Source organism: Lactuca serriola, chromosome 8 (assembly GCF_051521515.1).
Source record: "Lactuca serriola cultivar US96UC23 chromosome 8, Lser_US96UC23_V15, whole genome shotgun sequence".
NCBI lineage: Eukaryota > Viridiplantae > Streptophyta > Magnoliopsida > Asterales > Asteraceae > Lactuca > Lactuca serriola.
In genome coordinates, this window is record NC_136415.1 from 69,265,936 (window position 1) to 69,282,457 (window position 16,522).

The following is a 16,522-nucleotide window of genomic DNA, read 5'->3' on the forward strand; positions in this document are numbered from 1 at the left end:
TTTGGGTGTGTGCTCTTAGAGAGTCCAGAGAGCTTACCTCGTAGGTCTGAGAGCATATCCTTTTATACCTAGCTCCCTTGCCTGATCCGTACCAGACAAGATCGTTTTTTGGGAAGATAAGATCAGGGGCGCTGATTGGAGGGTCATGCGCCTTCAACTGTTAGGACGCTCTTATTGGCTCTGACGGTAATGGCCTAATCCTTTTGCTTGTCTCCTGACCGTGTATTTTGTCTCGGAGCTGGGAGCGTCCATTGGCGGGCGCGAGCCTCTCGCCTGTGCATTCCGCTCCCGGGGGCTCCAGCGGACGCTAAGCCTGCTGGGTTGGGCTCGGTTGGCGTGCCAGGCCCATGCTTCTGTCATGCTGCCCTAGGCACGTCATCAAGTCCCCCAGTCCTGTAGCCGTAGCGTTGCAACGCTAGTTACGACGTTCTGGACTCAGCTAGCTTACGCATGTTGGTTTTTCTTTACCTGCCGTTCCGTCTTTAATGGCAACGTGACTGCACATGATGACTGGTAGTTACGTCACTGTGTCAGACATTTAAATATCCCGCCTCTTCCTTTTCTTTATAAGGGCATTTAAACGGGTTCTCTTTATCTTTTCCTCCTTCTCTCTTCGCCTTCCTCTTTTCGGGTTTATCTTGTTCTTTCTTTCTCATGGCAAACCTTCCCGGTATCCTCCCTTCCGCCACTGAGTATCGTCAACTAGAGGTCACATATGGATTATCTTCCCTGGAAGGTGTAGAGTTTCCTGCACCCAGTTCTAGTATCTCATCCCCTCCCCCTGGCAAGATTAGGGTTTACTTGAAAACCCTAGATGCTGGCATTCGTTTTCCTTTGACTGATTTTCAAAAGGAGGTCTTCCAGAAAGACGGTTTCAGTCTTCAGATGCTGACCCCCAATGCAGTCAACAAAGTGGTTGCATTTGAGATGATCTGCAGAGCCAACGGGTATCTTCCGGATTACTTCGTTTTCAAGTTTTTCTTCCGATTCTGCGTCACTGGAGATAAGTGCACCTTTTCGGTCCGACGAGGGGGGCACGCCTTAGTTCCCGACGGGCGGACCCCTAAGAACTGGCAGGACAAGTGTCTATGGGTAAACCAGGAGTTGGTCGGAAGCGTCTGGTACCGTGCGAATGCTTTTGCCGATACCATCCCCAAACTCTTCCCTCATAACCAAAGTGTCGCTGATTACCTGAAGTGTGTGCAAGTATCGCCTGAAGATTATTCTGAGGCTCTGCTTTCTGGTGTGGGGATGAGCCCTTCTTGGAGGCGTCGCGGCAAAATGGCGGTGTTTTTCTCCGTCGTTGTCGGTGAGTGTTGCGCCCCTCTTTTTTCCTTCTCCCCTTTGTTACTACTGTATGACTGATATTCCTTGTTCTGGCATCTCTAGGTGTTGAATCTTCCCTGTCCATGGATGAGGTGTTACGGAAGCGTTATCGGGGCAAGTTAGAGTATCGCGAGGTGGATCTAGTTGATCGGCTTCCTCCACCTCGCCGAATGGATCAACTTGCCTTAACTGCTTCTCCTTCCGTCTCCCCTGCAGGCTCGTCAGCGTCAGAGGAGGATCCTTTACATGCCCATCCCATCTCTGCTATTATGCCTCTAGGTAGCACTCGTTCCTCCTCCGTAGAGGGTAGCGAATATAGAAAAGAAGGGATTATCATGGATGCCCGGCGAATGCAGGTGAAGAGAAAAGCTGTCTTAGCCATGGGTGAGCCAGTTATCGGCGCGCCTACCACTGCCAAGAGAGTTCATACCCGGTGCAGCTTCTCTCATCTGCTGAGTTTTATGACTTCCACACCGGCCGGTGTGGTCGTGATCCCTGATGATGACACGCAATAGTCTGAAGGGATCGACAGGGCGACTGAACATCCCGTTGCTCCTACCTTCTCCTCTATTCCTGTTCCAGGTGTTCCATTGGTTTTCCCGAAGTTCTACCCGGTTAAAGGTTCTAGCGGCCCTGGTCAATTTTCAGTTTCTTTAAGTGGTGTTTTTGGAGACAGTTCTACAGGGTCTCCTGTTTTTGTTCCTTCCTGGGATCTATGCAATGATTCCCGACTCTCTATTCATAGCAATGCTTTAGATTTTTCCCGCCATGCTTTTCCTCCGACTGCCGTTGGCGATATGGAGGCTATGGGTAATCCTGCCCTTGCTCATAACATGGATTACGTTGTTGCGCAGCCCTTGTTTTACCTTGTTGTGGGTTCCCGACGTGTTCATTCCCTTGGCGAGATGGAGGCCGTCCACGCTACTTGTGAGTCACGCATGACAGGGCTGGAACGACGCCTTGGCGAGCTTGGCGAGGACCTCCGTTTGTCTGAGCAAAAGTGTGAATTTCTATCCTCTGAGAAAACCGTCCTTGATGAAACTAAAGCCATTTTGGAAGCTAAGATCGACTCCCTGACTCAAGTGAATGAAGGTTTGATGATCAAGGTGGAAAGTCTTGAGCGCGATGCTACTGATCGCGATAAGCTTATTTCGTCGTTGCAATCGGATTTGGACGCTTCCCGTCGAGACTTGGATTGGCTGGTGCACGTTGGTGTTGTTCGCATTGTTGATAAATTGATTGAGCATCTGGACTTTACTAACGCGATAAGTCTCATCCGGCATGCTGCTTTTATGGCCGGGATTGAGTCTGTTCAAAAAACTTTTGCTGGTGCTGGTGGTGGAGATTTCAGTGTTGGTGCTACTTCTGTCGGTCTCGTGGTTAGTGTGAACGATGCTATGTTGTCTTTTGCCAGTATGGATCATGCATCCTTGTTGGGTTTAGGGGAGCTGGGTGTTGGGGGTCTCCGGGAGCTATGCTCTTTGATGGTTTAGAGGGTACTCCGAAAAGTGCGACGGGTCATGATATTGTGCAGGTGGTTGAGGTTGATGTTGGAGGAGGTAATGAGGGTGGTGATGGTGATCGTGGCGAAGGTGAAGTGGCTGTTGTGGGAAATGAAGTCACATGTGATGGGAATGATGTTGTTAAGGATCCTCCGACATCGTGTGCTACCCCTCTTGGGGTGTGAAAATTTCTTTGCTTGTTTCGGTTTCTATCTTGCATGTTTCTTTTGGTGGCCATATGATGCCTTTAGTTTGTATAATGCATGAACTTTTAAACAATATTCACTATTTTATGTATGCAACCATGTGCTCTAAGCATTACTTTTTTTGTTGCTTGCTCTCTTTTTCTCTTCTCTCTTTTTTTTTAAATATAGCGCTCTGATGCGCTAGGTATTCTGCTTCGCCTATGTCATTGTCGACACGCTAAGTATCGGTACTGGGTGCTCTTAGTACCCAACGGATGGATCTTTACATGCAAATTTTCAGTCGTTAAGAGTTAATACACTAAGTATTAAAGATTAGCATTTGAATAATCCCATTACATTAACCGTGGACTATAAATACACTAAGTATGTGACTCATGTTACTAAGCATGGACTTATGTACACTAAGTACTTGGGATGTGCCACACTAAGCAGCATATCGGTCGACTGAGATTACACTTCTTTCTTTTCAAAAGAAAAACTATTTCAAGTTCCTGGCGTTCCACGTTCTTGGAATCTGCCTTCCTTCCATCGTTTCCAAGACATATGCACCATTCCAATTTGCTTCCGTGACTTTGTAAGGGCCCTCCCATGTTGGACCCAATTTGCCTTGGGGCTGGGCTGGGCTTGCTTCGTTTTTCCTTAGAACATACTCACCTACTCTGAACGCTTTCTCCTTTACCCTTTGGTTATAATACCTTTATGTTGCATGCTTGTATGCAGCCTGGCACATTTCTGATTTTTCGCGTTTTTCTTCTAGGGTATCTAGGTTTATCCTCAGGTCCTGTGCGTTGCTTTCTTCATCCGTGTCAGCCACCCTTAGTGTATTCACCGTTAACTCCATGGGGAGCATAGCTTCTGTCCCGTATGTCAAGCTGAACGGGGTTTCTTGCGTGCTCGTTCGCGGTGTGGTCCTGTATGACCATAGCATTGTCGGTATCTCCTCTGTCCAGTTCCCTTTTGCCTTGCCCAACCTTTTCTTGATCCTATTCACGATAGGTAGATTGGAAACCTCCGTTTGTCCGTTCTCTTGTGGATGTGCTACTGATGTGAACCGTTGATTTATCCCTTTAGTGGCGCACCACTCCTTGAACGGGTTCTCGGCAAACTGTAGGCCATTATCACTGATGAGTACTTTAGGCGTCCCAAACCTTGTTATAATATTCTTCCATACAAACTTTATCATGTGTCTCCCTGAGATGCACGCTAACGGCTCCGCTTCAATCCATTTTGTGAAATAATCTACGGCCACCACCATGTATTTCAGCTTCCCTGGTGCTTCCGGGAATGGGCCCACTATATCTATACCCCATTGGTAGAACGGCCACGGACTAGATATGTTATGCAATGGTACTGGGGGGTTTGCTTGGACTGGGGCGTAAGACTGGCATTCCCTACATCTCTTGGCTACCTCTAGCGCATGCTGTATTGTGGGCTAGTATACACCCATTCGTAGTACTTTGCCTGTTAAGGCCCGTGCCCCCTCGTGTGCACCCACCTAGCCTGCGTGTGCTTCCTGTAGGATCTCTCTCCCTTTGGCTTGGTCTACACACTTCAGCCATGGCGTTGTGAACCCTTTCCTGTATAATTCTCCATTTATTAATGCATATGAGGGCGCTTTTATACGTATCTTCCTGGCCTAGCCGTGATCGTCCGGCAGCACCCCCCTTTGTAGGTATTCCGTGAATGGTGTCATCCACGTGGGTCCAGTGGTCATTAGGGCATTCACTTTCCGTTCATCTATACTTCTTTCTTGGAGTACCTTTACCAAGACTTTCTTCGATAGGTGGTCGAAGCACGTAGATGCCAATTTGCTTAAGGCATCCACCCTCTTATTTTCACTTCTAGGTATCTGCTTAATTGTGAACTGCTTGATCGATTCGACTAGTTGTTTCACCATCTTCACATACCTTCCCATTCTCTGATCTCTTACCTCGAAACTTCCATTGACCTGGTTCGCTGCTAGCCTTGAGTCAGTCAGGGTCGTTACAGCCTTTGCACCCATTTGCTTGGCTAGCCGCAATCCTGCAAGCAGAGCCTCGTACTCCGCTTCGTTGTTTGATGTGTGAAAATCAAAACGGAGGGCGTAAGTCACTTATTCCCCTATGGGCTAGTCAGGATTAGCCGCACCCCTGAGCCTTCCCTGCTAGATGCTCCGTCCGTATATAGTGTCCACAAACTATTTTTGGCCGGGGCTCCTTCAACTGCCCACACTTTCTCCTTAACAGCTCCCCCACGTCTGGAATTTCTAGCAGGAAATCGGTCAACGCTTGTCCCTTAATACTTGTCCTCGGGTGGTAACTTATGTCATGCTCTCCCAATTCGATTGCCCATTGCGCTAGCCGACCCGACGTCTCTGGCTTAAGTAGTATTTGTTTGATGGGGAAGTTTGTTAGTACCTCGATATGATGTGCTTGAAAATACTGCCTCAGTCGTCGTGTCGCGTAGATGAGTGCCAGGACTAACTTTTCCAGGGTGGGGTAGTTGAGTTCTGTCCCTTGTAGTGCCCTGCTTACAAAGTATACTGGTCTCTGTTCTCCTTCCCTTTCTACAGTCAATATTGAGGATATCGCTTCGTTTGAGGTCGAAAGATACATTTGCAACGTCTCTCTCGGGACGGGACTGGTCAGCGTGGGTAACTTGTGCAATGCCTCCTTGATTTTCTGGAGCGCTACTTCTGCTTCGTTCGTCCACTGGAAGTTGCTCTTCTCGATGCAGCCTTTCAACGTGTGGAACAACGGCATGGCCTTTTCAGCGGATTTTGAGATGAACCTGCTCAGAGCTGTAAGCTTCCCGTTTAGACCCTGCACGTCCCTAAGGGTGCCTGGGGCTGGTGTTTCGATAAACTCGTCCACCTTGGTCGGGCTAGGCTGGATGCCTTGCCTGGTGACATAATACCCCAAGAACTGCCCCTCTTCCACCCCAAATGTGCATTTGGTTGGGTTTAGCTTCATCTTTACCCTCTCTAGGGTTCGAAAAGTCTCCTCGATGTCTTGTAACATCTTGTCTTCGTGTAGACTCTTGATCACCATATTGTCCACGTACACCTCAATGTTTCTCCCAATCTGTTTGGCGAAGATTGAGTCGACCAGGCGCTGATACGTAGCCCCTGCATTCTTTAGACCGAAAGGAATCTTGGTGTAACAGAAAGTGCCATGGTCCGTGTAAAAAGCCGTTTTTTCCTTGTCCTCTTTGCTCATCAAGATCTGATGATACCCTTTATATGCATCTAAAAAAACACTTCAGCTTAAATCCTTGCAATGACTCTACCTTTTGGTCAATTTTCGGGAGGGGGTAACAGTCTTTAGGGCATGCTTTGTTTAAGTCGGAAAAGTCTATGCACATGCGCCGTGACCCATCTTGCTTGTGGACCATAACTGGGTTGGCGATCCACGTCGGGAATATTGCTTCCCTTACTATTCTAGCTTCTGCTAGTTTGGCCACCTCTGTGTTTATTGCCCTATTACGATCCCCACCCTGGACCCTCTTCTTTTGCTTAACCTCCTTTGCTCCTGGTTTGAATTACAAGTTTGTTCTCAATGACCTTCCTTTCTACCCCCACCATGTCCGTAGGGGTCCATGCAAACACGTGCTTATAACGCTTGAGCAGATCGACCAACGCTCTTCTTATGTGACTCGGGAGATCGCATCCAATACTGACTGGCTGGTCAGGGTGTCTCTCGTTGATCACCTCCTTTCCTTTTGTGGGGTCATGTCTCAGCCTCTTGGCCTCTTTAGTTATCTCTGCTGGTTTCATGATTGTAAATCATTACAATTCTTTAGGTGGAATGGCCAGTAGTGTAGCTGCGCCCGTTGGAGTGTCGAACTTCATGACTCCATGCATGGTTGATGGGACCGCCCCTAGCTTTAAGAGAGTTGTTCTCCCCATAATGATATTGTGTTCCGCCGCATGCCGAATGACCACAAAGTCAATCAGGGCGGTTTTCTTTTGCTACCTATCGTGGCTAGTTATGGTCAGGGGGTGAATTGTGCCTAGCGGCCATAAGCTATAGCCGATGAATCCGACCAGCCTCCCCATCGTGGGCTGTAGGTTGTCTTTCCAGCGGTCTAGTAGAAGCCAGAAACAGTGCTCATAGATGATATGTGCTGAACTTCCTGTGTCAACGTAGACCCTGTATATAGTTACATCCCTAATGGAGGCTTGGATTACTAGTGGGTCATCGCCCCTCCATCCCTCCAGGCGAGGGTCTTGAACAGAGAATGTGAGTGTATGTATTGAGGGTCTGGTGCTCCCTTTCTCCCTTTGTTTCTCTCCCCTGCTTCTCTTACTCCGTATCATGAATATCTCCTTAGGTTGGACCCCTTCGCGAGGTGTGTTTTTTGCGTATTCGGCGTCAAATTTGGCACGCAAGCTTTGTGCTATTTCCACCAAGTCCCCTTTAAGCTGTTTCTCTTCCATTTCTTTTTTAATACCGAACAGTTAGTTGTATCATGCGTCTTACTTTTGTGGTACTCACAGTACTTGTTCTTTGGCTATTTGGTCGGCTGCTGCTTCTCCGACACCGTGTACACCTCCGGGCGACGGCCACGCCTGTCATCCTTGGAAAATGGTCGGAACCGTGCCTGTGGTCTTCTTGCTTGGCCGTAGTCCATACTTCCCCTTCGGAAATCCATGTGACCCGGGTTGTGGTGCCTGGCAGTCATAGCATTCAAGTAGGCCTATTTTGCTGCTTCACCATCCTCCTGTCTCAGATATCGTTCCACCATTTCCTTCAATTCGGCCTGTGTTAGAGGCTTCTTTCCCATGAGCTTTTGCGATAAAGGGCTTGGTAGAAGTCCCCACGTAAAGGCGCCGACTATGAGCCCCTCATCATGCCCCGATACGTCTAACGTGACATTTATGAACCTTGTGAAGTATTCCCGCACGGTTTCACCCTCCTTTTGCTTACAGCCTATGATTGAATGGGAGTCTCCCTTGTACTTGCGTAATTGCATAAAGTTGGTGAGAAAAAGATACTTAAGCTAGGCAAAATTGGAAATGTTGTCCGGTCGTAGCGTCTTGAACCATGTGCCGGCGTTGCCATCAAGTGTGGTTGGGAAATACGTGCACCAAAACCTCTCATCAAGCTTTAATGACGTCATTGTCCATTCATATGTGTCGATGTGGCTATCCAGGTCAGTGGTTCCGTTATATGTCTTTAGCGTCGGTAGTTTGGTTGTGTTTGGTATTTCATAGTCCAACAATTCTTTGACAAACGGAGACGTCACACTACGGGAAAGGCAATCGTGGCCTGGGATGGTGGACGCTCCCGGCTACTGGTATTGAGTGTTTAAGCCATATGGTGGCGACGTGTGATAGCCAGGGATTGGTCCGTAAAAAGGGTACGGCTGGAATGGTAGTTGGAGAGAGTAACTGGAGGGGAAAGGGTGTATAGGGGTCATAGGGCTGACCGTTGTTGTCTGTTGTAGGCTATTTTTGGCGGTGATGGTTGGTCTGGTCCATGTGTCGCCCAGGGAATAGACAGGTGGCGTATGAGCTATCATGGTTTGCGCCAACGGTGGCACTGAAAGCATTGAACTATGTTCGCTCGTCACCTGGTACGACGGTGTCGCTGTAAACGATGGTGGGATGTTAAAAATGTGGCATGTTGGAAGCATTGTTGAGTGAACCATTTGTGTTTGTTGCAATGGCGGCATAAAGAACGGTGGCATCTAAAAGGACGTTGTTGGAAGTGGCCCTACCGGAGTTGTTCTTCGTTGGTGAACTGGCAGTTGTGGGGCACCCTCAGTGGTTACTGTAGAGCTTCCTTCGCCTGTAGCGGCCCTGCTGACCGCTGTAGACGGCGGTGTTTCGTCCAACGCTGCCATGGGACGTATGGGACTAGCCTGTTGTCCCTCACTGCCGTTGGACGCCATTCACTTTTCACTTTTGTGCTTTTAGTTTGTGTTCTTAATCTCACAAACGGATGGCGCCAAATGATGCGACCTTGCCTTGGCTCGATTGATATTGTTCACTTGGATTCTCGGCTGCCTCTGCAAGATCACAAAGAAAGAAGGCCGTCAGCCGCTTTCCGGGAGGAGCTCCCGGAAGAACGCTCCGACGGTCAAGTTAGAGAGTGTTTAGGACTTTTGGGTGTGTGCTCTTAGAGAGTCCATAGAGATTACCTCGTAGGTATGAGAGTGTATCCTTTTATACCTAGCTCCCTTGCCTGATCCGTACCAGACAATATCGCTTTTTTGGGGAGACAAGATTAGGGGCGCTGATTGGAGGGTCATGCGCCTTCAACCGTTAGGGCGCTCTTATTGGCTTTGACGGTAATAGCCTGATCCTCCTACTTGTCTCCTGACCGTGTCTTTTGTCTCGGAGCTGGGAGCGTCCCTTGGCGGGCGCGAGCCTCTTGCCTGTGCATTCTGCTCCCGAGGGCTCCAGCGGACGCTAAGCCTGCTGGGTTGGGCCCGGTTGGCGTGCCCGACCCATGCTTCCAAAACATTTTCATTATCAGAGTTTCCCAAAAATCATAAGTCCAAAATGCGAGGATGTGTACGGTTGCGCATTCGCCTTACCAAAACATACGGAACACCTAAAAGAATAAACTGAAACCGTAAGCACGAAGCTTAGTGAGTTCCTCCAAAATACCATCACGACAAATAACACACATATAATAACAACATACTATAAGCCCAATCAACCATCGGGTTGGAATGGCCCAGGCCCTCAACCATCGGGTTGGAATGCCAACATACTATGGGTCCAATCATCTTGGGGATGGTATACCCTCGACCCACAAATATCAGGTTGGAATGCTCGCATACTATGAGTCCAATTATCCCCGGGATGGAATACTCTCAGCCTACAACCATCGGGTTGGAATGCCTTGGTCTGTTGGCTGTCGCACACAGCAGATAAGCCTCAAACACCAATCAATCATGTGCACATATAATAGATAATCACATAACAAACTACAGACAGACAAACCGATCTACATATCACTAAGCATAGCAACATCCTATCTACCAGGATACCGATCTAACTGATCATGACCACATAGAAACATCCTATCTACCAAGATTCCGATTTAACATATCACACTAACAATAAAGCAAAATAACAATCCAAAGGGCCGACCTTGGTGCCTTCGACCCTTGAGTATAGTGAGAAAAACTCACCTGAAGCAACAATTACGGAATAAGACCACTGAAGTGATTAAGATGGTTATCCAACTCTATGAACACCTACAACCATGTTAATAATCCTTACTTAGCTCATACTTCAAATATTAATTATTATTATTATCTCATAATATACTTTTTGTTATTCGATTTCATTATTGAGTAAGAAATGATTAAGTCCTAGAGTCATTCTCGTTAAAGTGTTATATTTAACGATTGTGTATTTTAATCATATAATATTATAATCTTGGACCTAAAAACCCATATATCTTCATTAATCTAGTTAATTCTTATTAAATTAATTACATAGTAATTAATTTAATCAAACCATATTCATATAATTATTTGCCTTCTATTAAATAGAATAAATAACCTTTGTTTAATTGATTTAATTCAAATTATTAATAAATAATAAGATGTTATCTTATTTTAGGTTATTTTGCATTAAACCCAAAGACACTTAGCCCAAATATATAGATGGTAAGCCCAACAACCTTAAATTCGAATTAAGTTAAAATGTTCATTAGTTGGCCCAAAGCTACCATTTAAGAAACGCTACCTGCGACATTCCATTCCAGCGCATCACCCTTGACTGATTTTGGCTCCCGGCGACACAGCCTCCTCTCCGGCCACGACTCCCCCACCGGCGTCTCCTTCTTCTCCGACAATCATCTTCTTCTTCGATACTGAAAAACATCGACCCATGATGACAGCGAAAGCCACCACGTCACTTCCACTTCGAGGCTCAAGTAACTGCGTCTGGTGACAAACGACTAAAATCCATTGCTCATCTCCTTCTTAACTTGACTTAGGACCGCTGATACTTAAGGTTACCGGAGATGGAGTCCTAAACTGGTGGGAGCTTATTAAAATCATCCAACAATCACCAGGAAAGCTGATGCATCTTCGAATCATAGTAGCAGCAACCCCATCCATATGGTTTCTTCCTAACAATGCCTTACCTGTCTTGACTGTGTGCTTCTATATTCCTTTCTTTTCCTTCATTTTCATCCTCTAATCTCTCTCTCTCTCTCTCTCTCCTAGATCTAGAACAGAGATCATCGGATGCTAAACCATCGACGATCGAAAGATCTCAACCTACATCTCTATCTCTACTGATATCTCTCTCGATTTCTCTCCAACTCTCTTTCCAGCTGTGCGCGAGATACACAAAAATACACACTCACACTAACCGTTTAACTTTGGGTTGATTCAGTGTATTTATCTCTTTCAGGTGCAGCAACAATATAGGAGGATGAATCCCCTCGTTCTCACACATCGACGATATCAGGAGGGGGACCATATGTCCATTTTCATTAACTGGCAGCTATAGCCCCCTACGATTGATCACTTGACAACTATCACCCCATAGTCATAGGTTAATTTAAACTAAGTTTCCAAAATACATCTTTAGACCCTTCTAATTCGTTCTTCCTATCAATACGTTTATAAATTAAAAACCCTAATGGTTTTCTAATTATATAAATATAATTATTCTTTAATTTATATTCCTTCATAGAAATAAATAAACGAAAATTGGATGTTACATGTGTGTTCTTCAGATTATGTGTGTGTGTGTGTGTGTGTGTGTGTGTGGGGGGGGGGGGGGGGGGGGGGGGGGGTTCATGTGTGTGTGGTTGTTCTTCATATTTTGTATGTGTGTTCACTTGATTTCGTGTATGTATGCATTTTCATCTAATAGGGGCGAACTCAAGAACAAACCCAGATTTTGTGTATGATTTTTGTTTCTGGGATGATTTTTTTAACAGAGATGAAGTGACAGAAAAAGTTTAGGTGGAGACACGCCGGTCCAAACATATTTTAGGCCCGGTGTAAAAAGATAAAAAATAGCCTCTAAAGTCGGATGTGGTTTATTTTAGTCTAAAAGATTTGTTACTGCATGTATCCTTTATATTAGATTAAAAAATCATCATTTCTCCTTGAAAATTATACTAGCTCGTATTTTTTATTTTTTTAACAACTTTTATTATGACATAACTACAATTAAATTAGCATTTTTGTTCCATCTAATTTCATGTGTGTGTGTTCATCAAATTTTGTATGTGTTCATCCGATTTCGTGTATGTATGCATGTTCATCTGATAGGGGCAAACTCAAGAACAAACTCATATTTTGTGTATGATTTTTGTTTCTGGGATGATTTTTTTTTAATAGAGATGAAGTGACAGAAAAAGTTTAGGTGGAGACAGACCGGTCCAAACATATTTTAGGCCCGGGGCAAGAAGATAAAAAATATCCCCTAAAGTCGGATGCGGTTTATTTTAGTCTAAAAGATTTGTTACTGAATATATCCTTATATTAGATTAAAAAATCATCATTTCTCCTTGAAAATTATGCTAGCTCGTATTTTTTATTTTTTTAACAACTTTTATTATGACATAACTACAATTAAATTAGCATTTTTGTTCCATCTTTATTGTAGATTGTTTCATACATCAACAAAAATCCTAGGTGGAAACTTTCTAAAATTCTTAAAAGAGTTTTCTAAATTCAATTAGAATATAAATGTGTTGGAAATTACCATAAATTATGACAGGTATCTGATAACTGAAGTTGAGATGCTATAAATATACATAATAAATCTAGGGCGGTCCTAGCTAGGTGCCCGGTGTGGCACCGACAACACCTAACTTCCGTGCACGTAGTAGAAAAAAATTCGTTTTTTTTTTTTAATTTTTACCTATTGTGTCACTACGTAAAAAAATCGTGTAACTACTAAAAAAAATTTGTGCAACTACATAAAAAATATTGTCACTCAATCGGGAATTACCAAATGAAAAAAAATAATAACGAGCCCAATGTCTTAATCAATTATTGTCAAATAATCCAATTGCCCAAAGTCCAAAATAAAACTTAATTGGATAAATTAGCAATTGGGCTAATTGCTTGTAAAAAAAGATAGGCCAATCCTAATTAATTGAGTGTGTAATTGACTAAGTGTGTATTATTGGTACAAGGGAGAAAAAAAAGGCACACGAATACACGATAACAGAATCCATCGAGGCATCGACTACTCGACTTCCGATTCCAAAATTCCTTTGATCGTTGCTTGGCTGCTACTGTCGACAGTCATGACTTGTGATTCGTGACCTCCTGTTCAGACAATTCTTGATCGATTTCATTGTTGGATTGATCAACATTCAAGTATTCAACAATAGTCAATCTCTTGAAGCAAGTAACAAAATTGACTTCTTTTAATTTCTACTGTTTTGGTTACCAAAATCCACTTCAAAGCCCTACAATGAAGCAAGTAAGTTTTACCAATTAATTTAGATATTTGAAACTGATATGTTTTTTAAAAGTTGTTGATTGACTTGGGTGAAATTGATTTGTTTTATTGAAGTTATATTGTTTGATTAGGTGAAATTGTTATGTTTTTATTGGATTTAATGTTTGATTAGGTGAAAGCAACTTGTTTTATTGAAGTCATTGTTTGATTAGATGTAATTGTTATGTTTTTATCAGTTAATCTAAATGGTTGATTAGGTGAAATTGTTATGTTTTTATTGAAGTTATATTGTTTGATTAGGTGTAATTATTATGTTTTCATTGAACTTATTGTTTGATTAGGTGAAAGCAACTTGTTTTATTGAAGTCATTGTTTGATTAGGTGTAATTGTTATGTTATTATAGGTTAAACTAAGTGGTTTTTTTTACCAAAAGACAAAGGCCTAATCCTAATGAAAGTAATGAAGAATGTTCTCAAATACCAATCACCAATCAATCAATCCCTTCCGTTTCTAATCCTAATGCAACTCCACAAACACCAATCACCAATCAATCAATCCCTTCGGTTTCTAATGCAACTCCACAAACACCATGCTCTAACCAACCTAATGATAATGTTGACTTGAAATATCTTCCAAAGGACCCGACGGATAGGGCATTGATTACAAGTTACAAATCAAATATAAGAGATGATGTAAGAAGACCATATTTGCTTCAAGGACCTTGTCAAGTAAGGGCACATAAGTTTCCAAAAAAAAAGGTGATAGATTTAGAAGATTCGTTCCTTCATGGTTTGATGATTTTGATCGGTGGGAATATGTGTGAAAAAGAATAGTGCATATTGTTTATATTGTTATCTGTGTGGAGACCTCATAGGACAAAAAGGAGGGAGAGGTGCATTTGTTTCCCAAGGGTTTGATACTTGGAATAAAAAAGATGAATTTCGGACTCATGTGGGTGGTGTTGATAGTTTTCACAACAAAGCAAGAGAAAAGTGTGAGTTTCTAATGAGGGAAAAACAAGTTATTAATGTAGTCTTGAAGAGGCAAACTGAAGCAGAGGACCATAAATATAAAGCTCGATTACGTGTTTCTATTATTGTTGTTAGAATTTTATTGAAAAACGGTTTACCGTTTCGCGGTCATGACGAGTCGGTTAACTCGGAAAATAGAGAGCTTTACATTGAAGTGTTAAAAGCCATTCGAGAGACTAGTGAAGATATTTTCAACAATACTTTAGAAAATGCTCCTAAAAACAATCAACTAATTTCCCCTAAAATTCAAAAAGAACTTGTGCAATGTTTTGCACAAGAAGTACTTTTGAGTATTCGTGAAGAGATTGGTCAAGATGTTTTTGTTTTACTAGTTGATGAATCTAATGATGTTTCAAAAAAGGAACAAATGGCTATTGTTTTGCGTTATGTCGATAGTCTTAGCTTTGTGAAAGAAAGATTCATAGGACTAGTGCACGTGAAGGATACATCCTCTTTGACACTCAAAAACGCCATAAATGAAGTACTTACAAGTAATAAGTTTAGTTTTAGTCGGGTAATTTATTCTTTACTTTTTTGTTATTTCAATTTAATATATATATATATATATATATATTAATTGTTTTAAATTTTAATAGATAAGAGGACAAGGTTACGATGGGGCTAGCAATATGCGAGGGAATTCAATGGTTTGAAAGCTTTGATATTACAAGAGAATGACACGGCTTTTTATGTACATTGCTTTGCACACCAACTTCAATTAGTAGTTGTGGCTGTAGCAAAGAAGCATGATGGTGTTAGTGACTTTTTTGAGCAAATATCGTTGGTGGTTAATGTTGACTGTGCCTCGTGTAAAAGAAAAGACTTACTTCAAGAGCAAGCAAGAGAAAGGGTGCAAAAGGCTTGTGTAGTGGTGAACTTGAAACCGGAAGATGGTTAAATCAAGAGACTACACTTGTTCGAGCGGGAGAAACAAGATGGGGTTCACATTTCAACACACTCACAAGTTTGATGAAGCTGTTTGTGGATGTTCTTGTAGTTTTAGATTTTGTGAAAGGGGGGAGGGTCATTGGCAAACCGTCAACAAGCATCTAGAATCTTAGCATATTTTAAATCATATGAGCTCGTGTTTTACTTACATATGTTGTATGACATTTTACACCTCACTGGTACATTGTTAAAGCAACTTCAAAGAAAAGATCTACACATTTTAGAAGCGGCTTCGATGGTTAGAGGGACAACGGAGGCATTGCAATCTTTTAGAAACACAGGGTTTGCTAGCATTTTGCCAAAAGTATCCTCTTTTTGTCAAACACACAAAATTGATACTTTAGATATGGAAGAGTTGTATATTGGTGCGAGAAACCGTAGGACTAAAAAGACTAATAGGTTTCATTTTGAGGTTGAAATCTTCAACACGGTGGTAGATATGCAACTTACAGAATATTGGGATCGATTTAGTGAAATAAGCACCCAAATACTAGAATACATGGGTGCTTTGAGCCCTTGTGATTCATTTACACAATTTGACAAATCAAAGTCATTGAAGTTGGGTAAGTTATACAAGTATGACTTTGATGATTCAGATATGATAGACCTTGAAGGACAACTTGAGATATTTTATCACTCTTGCATCAAAGATGAGCGCTTCACTAGTTTAAAAGGAATTTCCGACCTTTCTCGTTTGATGGTTAGTACGGGGAAACATTGGTCTTATCCTTTGGTTTATAAGCTTTTAAAGTTGGATTTGATATTACCAGTAGCGACCGCAAGTGTAGAAAGATGTTTTTCAAAGATGAAGCTCTTGAAGACCGACTTGCGTAACAAAATTGGCGATGAATTTTTAAACGACACATTGTTTTTTAATGTCGAGACCGAAACACTTGAGAAAGTATAGAATGAAAAAGTAATGGAGCGGTTTCAAAAGATGTCTGCAAGAAGAGGACAAATTTAAATTCTAATAGATCGTTGTTATATTATATTTAACCAGAAAAAAAATGTATTAGATGTTTTATATTATGTTTGACCGAATTTTTTTTAATGTTTTATATTATGTTTGACCGGAAAAAAAATTTGTGCAACCCCTACTGCCTTGTAAGTGGATACGAACACAACTACAC

At 42.8% G+C, this 16,522-nt stretch overlaps 1 protein-coding gene across 1 annotated transcript; it reads left to right on the top strand.

Moving 5' to 3' along the window:
* Positions 1-8,030: 8,030 nt before the first annotated feature.
* Positions 8,031-16,299, top strand: LOC145066986 (uncharacterized). Its single transcript, XM_079014220.1, has 6 exons — positions 8,031-8,167; positions 13,847-14,141; positions 14,242-14,958; positions 15,041-15,091; positions 15,261-15,467; positions 15,586-16,299. The coding sequence occupies exons 1-6, from the start codon at positions 8,031-8,033 to the stop codon at positions 16,297-16,299; spliced, it is 2,121 nt and encodes a 706-aa protein (XP_078870346.1).
* Positions 16,300-16,522: the final 223 nt, after the last annotated feature.